The 12,947-nt window shown below is 36.9% G+C and overlaps 1 protein-coding gene across 1 annotated transcript in view; it reads left to right on the top strand.

Annotated features, from left to right (window-relative positions):
• Nucleotides 1-12,947, top strand: part of DSG1 (desmoglein 1) — a 43,924-nt gene that overhangs the window by 19,049 nt on the left and 11,928 nt on the right. The window contains 5 exon segments of the mRNA NM_174045.1: nucleotides 2,021-2,155; nucleotides 2,757-2,942; nucleotides 5,653-5,912; nucleotides 8,687-8,826; nucleotides 11,499-11,789. Coding sequence (NP_776470.1) covers nucleotides 2,021-2,155; nucleotides 2,757-2,942; nucleotides 5,653-5,912; nucleotides 8,687-8,826; nucleotides 11,499-11,789 — 1,012 coding nt within the window.

Genomic DNA, 12,947 nt, shown 5'->3' with positions numbered 1-12,947 from the left:
TTTTAAGATTTTTTGTTCTTGTTTTGTGAAAAACACCATTGGTGATTTCGTAGGAATTGCATTGAATTTGTAGATTCCCTTGGGTAGTGCAGTCATTTTGACAATACTGATTCTTCCAATTCAGGAACATGGTATATTCTTCCATCTGTTTGTGTCATCTTTGATTTCTTTCATCAGCACCTTATAGTTTTCAGAGTACAGGTCTTTTGTCTCCTTAGGTAGGTTTATCCCCAGGTATTTTATTCTTTTTGATGTGATGAGAAATAAAATTATTTAATTTCTCTCTCTGAGCCTTCATTGTGAGAGTATAGATTTCATTGTGAGAGCAACAGATTTCTGTGTATTAATTTTGTATGCTGCAACTTTACCAAATACATTGATGAGCTCTAGCTTTCTGGTGGCATCTTTGGGATTTTCTATATATAGTATCATGTCATCTGCAAATAGTGACAGTTTTACTTTTTCTTCCCCAATTTGGATTCAGTTTATTTCATTTTCTCTGATTGTTGTGGCTAGGACTTCCAAAACTATGCTGAGTAAAGGTGGCAAGAGTAGATATCCTTGTCTTGTTCCTTTGTTCCTGATCTTAGAGGAAATATTTTCTAGCTTTTCACCACTGAGTAGGATTTTAGTTGTAGTTTTATCATATTTGGCCTTTATTATGTTGAGGTATGTTCCTTCTATGCTCACTTTATGAAGAGTTTTATCATAAATGGGTGTTGAATTTTGTCAAAAGCTTTTCTTTTGATGATGATGACAATGAAGATGATCATATGTTTTTATTCTTCAATTTGTTGATGTGAAGTATCACACTAATTGATTTGCAGGTACTGAAAAATCTTTGCATCCCTGGGATAAATCCCTCTTGATCATGGGGTATAATCCTCTTAATGTATTGTTGGATTTGGATTGCTAGTATTTTGTTGAGGATTTTCATGTCCATTTTCATCAGTGATATGGGCCTATAATTTTCTTTTTTGTGGTATCTTTGTCTGGTTTTTGTAAGAGGGTGATGGTGGCCTCATAGAATAAGTTTGGGAATATTCCTTCCCCTGCAATTTTTTGGAATAGTTTCAAAAGAATAGGTGTTAACTCTTCTCTAAATGTTTGATAGAATTCACTGGCAAAGCCATCTGATCCTAGACTTTTATTTGTTGGGAGTTTTAAAATCACAGTTTCAATTTTAGTACTTGTGACTAGTCTGTTTATATTTTCTGTTCCTTTCTGGTTCAGTCTTGGGAGATTGTACCTTTCTAAGAACTTGTCCATTTATTCCAGGTTGTCCATTTTTTGGTGTACAGTTGCTTGTAGTACTTTCTCATGATTTCTGTGGTATCCATTGTTACTTCACTTTTTTTCATATCTAATCTTATTAATTTGAGGCCTCTCCCTTTTTTTCAGGGCAGATATTCTTAACCTGGGATTTGTGGAGAGCCCTCAAGACATCTCTAACTATGAATCCTCTAAAAGTATATGAACTTTGAGTGAGGATGCACACATACATATATCTAGAAAAGGCTTCATGGCTTTTATCAGCTTCTAAAAATTTAAGCACCATCAAATAGAATCAAGAAAACAGATCATCAGTAACTGTACTGCCACATCCTGGCACTCCCCAGAAATGCAAACATTTGCTATCTCTTTATTCTACTTGCACATTCAGGGGCTAATAATTTAGGTACAGAATTTTCATTCTATAAATTCCTGGTAAACAATCTCTCCCCTCCTGACAATTTTGGTCTGCTTCGTCCTTTATATTATTTTTCAGCATATAATAAGGAATGAGGGCTTTTAAATATTTTATCTTCTTTTAAATAATGCTGTATAGACATTGTTGGGAATAGAAGTGGCAACTTCATATAAATTGATGTGAGATTTGTGAATTTTCAACATTCTGTGTTACCTCTATCTTCATCATAGATTTATGCAAATGTTGAGCCAACATTTTAAAAGATCTTTGTACAGGACAAAATAAGAACTGTCTACATCAACTGTGATATTGTTTGTTGTGTCTTTTTAGCAATATGGCCAGTACTCTCTAGCTGTAAGAGGCTCAGACCGAGATGGTGGGGCAGATGGTATGTCAGCAGAGTGTGAATGCAACATTAAAATCCTCGATGTCAATGATAACATTCCATACATGGAACTGCCAACAGTAAGTAATAGTCCTTGAATTTTTTTTAAGTATTTATTTATTTGGCTGCACCTGGTCTTAGTTGCAGCATGTGGGATCTAATTCCCTGACCATGGATTGAACCTGGGCCCCCTGCATTAGAAGCTTTCAGTCTTAGCCACTGGACCAACAGGGAAGTCCGAGAGTTTGGGGTGTGTGTGTGTGTGTGTGTGTGTGTGTGTGTGTGTGGCACCATACAGCATGTGGGATCTTAGCTCCCCAGCCAAGGATCAAACCCCTACCCTCTGCACTGGAAGACGGAGTCTCAGCCACTGGACCACCAGCAAAGTCCAGTCCTTGAATTTAATAACTTTAGTTTCCTTACCTTCTAAAATTTGTTCTAACAATTCTTTTTACAGATGTAGTTATTTTTAAGTCATAAGACAAAGGTACACACATATTTCATCTCGTGTTTGTTTATATAATACATATGAAAAAAACCCTTATTTGAACAATGAAAAGTCAGACCACAAACATGGATCCCCTTTCTATATCATGAATAACTATAAACATTCTATATAAAACTAGTATAATTCTCTTTCTCACATAGTTTGTGCTAAAATATTTTTACTTCTTGTTTCAGCAATCCATAAGCATTGAAGAAAATTCTCTGAATTCAAATTTGCTCCAGATTAGAGTAATAGATTTGGATGAGGAGTTCTCAGCTAACTGGATGGCAGTCATTTTCTTCATCTCCGGAAATGAGGGGAATTGGTTTGAAATAGAAATGAATGAAAGAACAAATGTGGGAACTTTAAAGGTTGTTAAGGTATGGTACCCTATTATATTATATCCTATCCAATAGTTTGTTTTCTTAGCTTTTTTTCAAAGTGGTAATCTTAAAATGATGTTGACACTTCACAAACTTGAATGGGTAAAATAAAAATTACTGTGTTTTAGGGTTATATATGATATAGAGCCTTTTATAGAGAGTTTTTCTGCTTATATCATTTCATAAAAATAGGCACTGAAGTTTTTACTTGGAACTCTTTCCTATCAATACAGTATTCCCTCATGGATCATATAAAGGGAAAGCATTTTTAAACATGAATCTTGTTTTATGCTTGCAACGATAATTGATTAATCCTTTCAGTTTGAAGAATTTTATTTTTAAGCAGATTCAACATTGCCTAAAAAAAGGTATCCCTGTCAATACTATACATCAATTATTATTCACTAACAATATTCATCATATGAATTAAAAGTTGTTAGTTTATCAGAGTTTTTTTACAAAATTAAAATTAGACTACAGTCCATGGAATTCTCCGGGCCAGAATACTGGAGTGGGTAGCCATGCCCTCCTTCCTTCAGGGGATCTTCCCAACCCATGGATGGAACCCATATCTCCCACATTGTGGGTGGATTCTTTACCAGCCTAGACACCAGCGAAGCCCAAGATTACTGGAGTGGGTAGCCTATCCCTTCTCCAACAGATCTTTCCAACCCAGGAATCAAACCAGGGTCTCCTGCATTGCAGGCAGATTCTTTACCAGCTGAGCTACAAGGGAAGCCCACTGTAATTGTAGGATTATCAAATTCTCATCTCACATTGGCTGCTGACCCAGGCTTATTACAGACATACATACACTAAAGATTTGGTCCAGATCATCCCAGTCAACAGAGTTCTTCTGTGTCTCCACTACATTATTTATCCACCAATTTAACTGCAGTAGAATTTTCTCTGAGATTCAATGAGGAAAAATGTCTGACTCCTAGACAGTCGACAGTGAAAGTTTCACCCTCTGCTGTTAGACTTGTCAGTCAATTTTTTAAAATCTGCAATAGCTGTGCATGAATTGTATCTGATGAATGCAACACGTATTCCTCATGGTAAAATGCAATCCTCTTTCAACTATTTCCTTCCTTCAAAATTGCCCTGGGAAATGAACTCCTGAGGAATTGTGTCCCTATAGGAATGTGTGATCATTTGTCTCATGTCTTCATAAAGGTCACCATACCTAGAGCTTCCATTCACTTAGTCATTGCACACATGCCTTAGTTTATTCTCTATAGTATCCCTGCAAATTAGATTCTATGCCCACATTACAAATAAATATACTGAGGTTCAGAGAGAGTTTGTAACCTGCTCAGTTCTCATCTCTAGTAAGTGGGACAACTGATATTCAAACCTTGGCTTCTCTAGCTATTAAGTTTACATTCTTTTTTCCACTATCCTATCTAGAATTCCATGCTGGGAAAACTGAGTCCTAATCTATTACACCCCAAACTATGATGTTACTTTAGAAAATTGATTTATCTATCTGGCCTCAATATCTCTATCTGTAAAATGGGATTAATGTTGATTTTTCTCCCAGATGTGTGTGACATCATGTATCAATTTTTTGTTAGGATTATATGCATGTAATAAGTGCATAGAGCTTCCCTGGTAGCTCAGTCAGTAAAGAATTTGTCTGCAGTGCAGGAGACTCACGTTCGATCCCTAGGTCAGGTAGATCCCCCTGGAGAAGGAAATGGCAATCTACTCCAGTATTTTTGCCTGGAAAATCCTATGGACAGAGGAGCCTGGTGGGCTACCTTCCATGGGGTTGCAAGAGTTGAACATGACTTAGTGACTGCTGCTGCTGCTGCTACTGCTAAGTCGCTTCAGTTGTGTCCAACTCTGTGCGACCCCATAGACGGCAGCCTACCAAGCTCCCCCGTCCGCCACAATAAGTGCATATGATGTGTATATACACATAATTTTATAACCATTCTTGGAGTTGCAAATAGAGATAATATTAGAGCAAAGACTGAAAATTTTAGCTAACTGGAGCGCTCAATGTGTGAATTGATGGTCATCTAATCTACTCTTGTGAAAATTTAGAAAAATGTAGTTGGTATTTACGTGCATACTGCATAGTTGTGGATTATATGAGTAGTGGATTTTGACATCATCTTTCATAATGAAAATGACTATAATTTTATAATGTAAAATGAATTTTTTCCTGGATATATTGAATAAACTATGGATTTCATTATTTACATATTATATTCTATTATTTGATTTATTGAAAGAAATCACATATACAAAATAAAATTTCTTGTAAATAGTTCTTTATGGATAAAATCAAATGATTGAGACTAGATATATTTGGCCCATTCTTTGTAATAAATAGGGCTATTTTCTGAGAAACGTGAAATGATAGCAACTAACATAAGCTGTCTTTGCACTACAAAATCAATGGATTTGACCATCTGTATTATTTAAAATTTTTTAATTTGGTGGACAGTTAGAACTCACACATTTTTAACTTTTTCAACAAAGGATCTAAGACTACTGGATTTTTTTTCTTACTGTATTTTCATGTGTTTGTATTGAATTGAACATAAAGTAAAAATAGATTGTGTATTTATATGTATTTATATTTTATTAAAGAAAAAGATATAAGAATTTCTTTTGCCTCTAATCAAAGAATTTCTCTTTCCTCTAGAATGCTTTTTCTCCTTCTATTAAAACCATTTCACTCTGTATTTTCTAGCCCCTAGATTTTGAAGCTATGAATAATCTGCAACTTAGTCTTGGTGTTAGAAATAAAGCTGAATTTCATCAATCAATTATGTCTCAATATAAACTCACAGCAACTGCAATCTCTGTGACCGTGTTAAACGTAGTTGAAGGCTCAGTGTTCCGTCCAGGTTCAAAGACATTTGTAGTAAATAGTAATATGGGACAAAACTATAAAATAGGAGAGTATGTAGCTTGGGATCTCGACGCAAATCGGCCTTCAACAACTGTTAGGTAAGATTGATTTTTTCCACCTAATTTTCACCACATATTGAACTGTATCTGAATTAAAATAGTTTTCACTATTTCTGAAATTCAATCATATAACATACAAACTGGTGAACTGTTACTTAATTTAGAGTGTTTAAGAAAGTATAAAAATCTGTGAAAAATGTAAGATGGAAAGTGTGAAGGTTTAAAATGTGAAAATAATTGTATCTTGAAAGTTTGACACTCCTGTGTTTATATATTTTATTGATCAGTTAGCTGATTTCCACATATCATGGTATTCCCCTTGGAAGATTTGATGGATTGATTTTCCCATTGCAAATCCACCCATTGAAATCAATTAGATTTAGCTAACTCATATCAGTTACTTTCTTACTTTAATTAGCACTTAATATTGGTCAACAATAACCTTAATATGAATAGGTTGGTTACATTAAGGAAAAGGTCATGCTTTGTAGTTTTTTTTAAACTCTACATATCCAAATGTTTCTACTTGATCATGAAAAATCACTGTATTATATGTACACATGTATTTTGAAAAGTTCCTGTAGTCAAGAACAATGAGGGGGTGGAAAGACCTCACAAATGAGTTTTAAAAGTTTTTGCTCTGTAGTCAACTCACTCCATACGAGTATTATAGCTCTTAACACACTGTGCCATTACTTTTTTTTTTTTTTTAATGTTATTGGAATATAGTTGCTTAAGGCTTCCCAGGTGGCTCAGTGGTAAAGAATCCAGTTGCCAATGCAGGAGAAGCAAGAGATGTGGGTTCGATCCTTGGGTCGGGAAGATCCCCTGGAGGAGGGCATGGCAACCCATATTCTTGCCCCAGTGGAGAATTCCATGGACAGAGGAGCCTGGTAGGCTTCAGTCCATGGGGTCATAAAGAGCTGGACACGACTGAGCGATTGAGCAGGAGCTGGAGCATGTTGCTTTCATGTTAGCTTCTACTATACAGCAAAGTGATTCAGCTAAACATATACATATATCCCTTCATTTCTGGCTTCCTCCTCACAGGTGACCACAGACTACTGCCTAGAGTTCCCTGAGCTATACAGTAGCTTCTCATTAGTTACCTATTTTATACATGGTATCAATAGAGTATATATGTCAGTTCCAATCTCCTAATTCATCACACCCCTCCTTCCACCTTGGTATCCATACATCTGTTCTCCATATCTGTCTCTATTTCTGCTTTATAAATAAGATCATCTACACGAATTGTTTTCAGATTCCACATACAGGCATTACTATCTACGGTCTTTGCACCACCATTGCTGATAAGTTCTCTTGTACTCCACAGATGTGAGTTCACTGAGGGAAGACCACACCCTTACCTCTGACTCCTTTCCAAGTTCTGTTCCCCACGATTAGCACAATGCCCGACACAGAGAGTTCTCTAACCAATGTATGTCTAACAAACATATAAATGGAAGGAAAACTTCAAAGTCAAGGATGAGGAGAGGAAGAGAATAGAGAATAGGATAGAGGTGCAAGACAAGGATGGAGTTTGGAATCCACAAGAAATCCTGTAAATGCACTGTGTATATGGGGAGGGGTTGGAAATAGGAAAGGGATGAAAGCCAAGGTCTGAAGAAATAACTTCTTTGGTAAGAGAAAAGTTTAGAGTTAGCAGCAGTCCAGGAAGTCCCAGTATCTGGGTTGTCCAGGACAGTTCTGATGCTACCAAAATCAAATGAAAATGAGGCTGCAAGTATCAAGGGATTATTCAGACATCCAAGTGGGTGTAATAGACATTCCATCACAAGTGGTTGCTTAATTCTTTTTCTTAAATTTAAATCTCCCTCCATTTCTGAATGTCCTCAGACAAAGTTTCTAATGATTGAAAATTATATCCAGGGGTTACATCTACTGGCAGGAAACATGTTTTAAAATCAAAACCATCACCTCACACCAGTTAGAATGGCCATCATCAAAAAATCTACAAACAATAAACGCTAGAGAGGGTATAGAGAGAAGGGAACCCTCCTACATTCCCTCCTGTTGGTGGGAATGTAAACTGATACAGCCATGATGGAGAACAGTATGGAGATTTCTTTTTTAAAAATCTAGGAATAAAGCTACCATTTGACCCAGCAATCCCACTACTGGGCACATACCCTGAAAAAACCATAATTCAAAAAGACACATGTACCCTAACATTCACTGCAGCACCATTTACAATAACTAGGGCATGGAAGATGTCCACTCACAGACGAATGGATAAAATGTGGTACACATATACAATGGAATATTACTCAGCTATAAAAAGGAATGACTGAGTCAGTTCTAGTAAGGTGGATGAACCTAGAGCTTATTATACAGAGTGAAGTCAGAAAGGGAAAAACAAATATTGTATAGTAATGCAAATCTATGGAATCTAGAAAAATGGTACTGATGAGCCTATCTGCAGGCAGGAGTAGAGATACAGACATAGAAAACAGACTTGTGGTCACAGCAGGGGAAGGAGAGGGTGGGACGAATTGAGAGAGAAGCATTGAAACATATGCATTACCATATGTAAAACAGACAGCTAGTGGGAGGTTGCTGTATAACACAGGGAGCTCTGGGAAAGCCTAGAGGGGTGGGATGGGATGGGGGGTGGAAGGGAAGTCTAAGAGGGAAGGAACACATGTATACTTAGGGCTGATTCACGTTGGATGGCAACAGAAACCAACACAACATTGTAAAGCAATTATCCTTAAAAAAAAAAAATCAAAATCAATCTCTCTCTCTCTACATAACTAACATTAATTTGTACCACTGTCTTTCAAAAACAGATACGTAATGGGAAGAAATCCAACTGACTTGCTCGCTATTGACTCAAAAACAGCCATAATTACTTTGAGAAATAAAGTTACTATGGAACAATACAAAATACTTGGGGGAAAATACCAAGGAACAATTCTATCTATAGATGGTAAGAAATCAACTTCTTTTTTTCCCTTCTCATGGAATTTATGTATACAGTTATATCATATATACATGGAATTTGTATATACATTCAGAAACTAAAATTTTAATTATTGTATTTTGAAGTACCCTTTTTCCAACAAAAATTTGTATATACATTCAGAAACTAAAATTCTAATTATTGTATTTTGAAGTACCCTTTTTCCAACAAAAATTATCATACTGGGCATTATAGAATCAAATCCTGAATGATACAAGATACATTATAATTTATGGTTAGGACCGTGAGCTTTGGAATGAAACTGGATTGGTATACTGTACTATCACTTACTAGCTACAGATTTTAGAGAAGTTATTTAACCCATTTATCCCTCAGATTTTTCTTCCATAAAGTGGGACAGTAACATTATGGATTTAGAAGTACTTATGGAGTTATTAAGTGCTTCCCTGGTGGCTCAGACAGTAAAGAATCTGCCTGCAATGTGGGAGACCTGGGTTCAATCCCAGGGTGGGGAAGATCCCCTGGAGAAGGGCATGGCAACCCACTCCAGTACTCTTGCCAGGAGAATTCCATGGACAGAGGAGCCCAGTGAGCTATACAGTCCATGGGGTTGCAAAGAGTCAGACATGACTGAGCAACTAACACTTTCACTTTCAAGGAGTTATTACAGTAAAGCACTAGACAAGTGCTGACTTTCAGTAAATGTTAGTTCCTATTAATGTTGGTAATTGAAAATTTTTAATGATACTGTAAAATTATTTTCAAATAGACACAAAGCTAAGCTAGCTTTTTATATGATCCTTAGTTGATGTACAACTTCATGTAAACAATTTGGAATTAGCAAGTTTATTACTTTTCAAGACCAACAGCTTTAAAGTAGGTTAGATCACTAGGAGGAAAGTTCCTCGAAGCTAATTCTAAGCAATATTTGCTGCTTCAGCTTCTCTTTCTTCTTCTGTCTCTTTCTTCTCTTTTTCTTTCAATTGTCTTAAAATGGGATTGACAATTTCCACTTGCTTCACAGATTAAAAAGAAATAAAGGAGCATTTCTTTAAAAGCATTCATTAATTCAGAATTTGTACCAAATTATGCTGGTCTTTTCCACAATCAGTCAAAATAAATGTAGGTTTTATAACGTGTATTACAAATAGAAATGTTTATTCCATCCACAGATAAAGCTTATTTCAGCGCTGAAATTGTCTTAAGCAATTGCTAGTTTACTCCTTTTCTTACACCCAACATCAAGCTTAACTGGACACATGAAGGAGAAATTGAAACTTAAGCTTACTAAAACTGTAGGTTTATGGCAAGTAGGGAACATTACCTTTGTCATTAAAAAATACAGTTTTCTGGGATAAACATTGGATCTGATAATAATAAAAATAACAAAAACAGTAGCAATAGAATTGTTGTACTCTGACACAATAATAATAGAATCAGCTTAGCTTGACTGAAATGACATGGACTTTGACTTCAGATAGATTAGGATGCGGGCTTCTCAGGCAGTGCAGTGGTCAAGAATCTGCTTGCCAACGCAGGAGACTCAAGAGATGTGGGTTCAATCGCTGGGTCACGAAGACCCTCTGGAGTAGACAGTGGCAACCTGCTCCAGAATTCTTGCCTAGAAAATTCCATGGACAGAGCCTGGTGGGCTACAGTCCATGGGGTTGCGAAGAATCAGACACAACTAGGCATAACACATGCACACATACACACAGACTAGGGTGTAAGCCTATCTCTAGTACCGGCTTTCAGGAATACCTTTATTCATTTACTCAGAAACCATGTATTGAATTCTAACCAAACGTTAGCCATTGTGCCAGATTCTAGAATGACAATGATGAACAAAGCCTGACAACAAAACTTACACCTATAAAATAGAGATAATACAGCTCATGGGGTTGCAAGAGTCTGACACAACTTAGCAACTGAACAATAATAATAGTAACTTGCTGAAACCAACAGCAAGTGTGGAGCCATTAAGCTGAAACAAATCACAAATATCTCTCCTCTCATGTTTAGCCACAAAGACAATAATTTACCGGAACTTCGAAGGACAAGAAGAAAGCAAATTTGGAATATCTGATAGTAAAACAAAAGTTCTTCACTTATTTAATAATGAAAATCCGCCCCCCACCTCCAATGGTGCCAAATTCTCCCTCCTATGAGTTGTTTGAACTGACAGTTGTGAGTTTGAGGATATGAAGTTTTATCTATAAGTGATGTCTATACAAATGACAGACCAACCTGCTCAAAGTCTGTTGGTTTTGTCAGCCTATAAAAGGAAAAAAAACAAGAACTGAAGATGAAAGACAGTAAAACAGCAAACAAAATATGGAGAAGTGTGCAACACGCAGTCTAGAAATGTCTCCACACTGGCTTATAACACACTGCTGACCAACACATAACGTGACGTGTTCTGTGTATGTTTCTCAACACATGTTTCTTAACACATGTTTCTTTATTGTGTATGTTTTTTCTCAAGCACTAATATTTACTCGTAATGCTTTGATTTAAAAACTGAGTCGCAGACAAAAGACAATATGGGGGGTTATTGAACTGGTAGGAATTAAGGCACTGAAATAAGTATTTATGCAAAGAGAAAATAGGTTCGTATCGTCCAACAATTATTAAACCAAATGTATAAAATATTTCTTTCATTCTAAACTTTGTTACAGATGCTCTTCAAAGAACTTGTACTGGTACAATTGTTATTAACCTTGAAAATGGTGGCTGGAAAACCGAACGTCCAAATGTAAATGGAAGTACTACCTCTGCATATAGCCTTACTTCCGGAGGTGTTACCACTAATGGCTACATAACTGGTGTTGGTGGTGGTGCAAATACTCTTGCTGTTGGCACAAGTGTTTATGTACGTGAACCTGATACTTATCAGACAATAGGAGATAATGTACATTTTGGTCCTGCTGGCATTGGACTACTCATCATGGGATTCTTGGTCCTAGGATGTAAGTATTTGAACAGTTCTGTTTTTATGTGTCCCTCCAAAAAAACTAGGGAGGAAATTAGTTTTCTGTCCCTTTGATGAAATATATTCTATACATTCTTATTTTGTGCAATTATCAAGAAATTTCTATGTTTGGTGTTGGGTTTATGACATGAAAAAAAAATCAGTTTGATTTCTTAGAGTTCAGTGAGGATAAAAACTATTTTGCATCAAGTCTCAATGTAATAGGGAAGTACCGTAACAGGCTTCCCTGGTGGCTCAGTTGGTTAAGAATTCACCTGCAATGCAGGAGACTGCCTGAAATGCAAGAGACTTGAGTTTGATCCCTGTGGGGGGAAGATTCTCTGGGGAAGGAAACGGCAACCCACTCCAGTATTCTGGCCTGGGAAATTCCATGGACAGAGGAGCATGGTGGGCTATAGTCTATGGGGTTACAACAGTTGAACACAGCAACTAAACCACCACCAACCACCACCATAACAGACAGATTCAAATTGCTGTTTGAGTGAAGAAGACAGTAAGAAACAATTGATTGAAACAATCAGAAAAGGCTACATAGAACAAGTAAACTCTGAGTTGGGTTTTAACAGATGAATAGGAACTATCCTACTGGACAAGAAAAGGAGAACACAATACAAGAAGAAGAAAAAAAAATCCATGTGCACAGTCCCAAAAGAATGAGAGTGCAAGTAACTGCAATAAAGGACTCCATCAGAGAAGAAATAAAGGATGTGTCTGACAGTGTGATGAGAGTTGAGACTACAAACACAGGCAGGGGTTGACCTTGAGGGCACTTTATCTCACTTCAGTTCAGTTGCTCAGTTGTGTCAGACTCTTTGCAGCCCCATGAAGTTCAGCATGCCACGCTTCCCTGTCCATCACCAACTCCCGCAGCTTGCTCTAAACTCATGTCCATCGAGTTGGTGATGCCATTCCGCCATCTCATCCTCTATTGTCCCCATTTCCTCCTGCCTTCAATCCTTCCCAGCATCAGGGTCTTTTCCAGTGAGTCAGTTCTTCGCATCAGGTGGCCAGAGTATTGGAGCTTCAGCTTCAGCATCAGTCCTTCAAATGAATATTTAGGACTGAGTTCCTTTAGGATTGACTGGTTGGATCTCCTTGCAGTCCACGGGACTCTCAAGAGTCTTCTCCAACACCA

This window comes from Bos taurus, chromosome 24 (assembly GCF_002263795.3).
Source record: "Bos taurus isolate L1 Dominette 01449 registration number 42190680 breed Hereford chromosome 24, ARS-UCD2.0, whole genome shotgun sequence".
NCBI classification, from domain to species: Eukaryota; Metazoa; Chordata; class Mammalia; order Artiodactyla; family Bovidae; genus Bos; species Bos taurus.
This window is presented reverse-complemented; position numbering and strand designations above follow the sequence as displayed.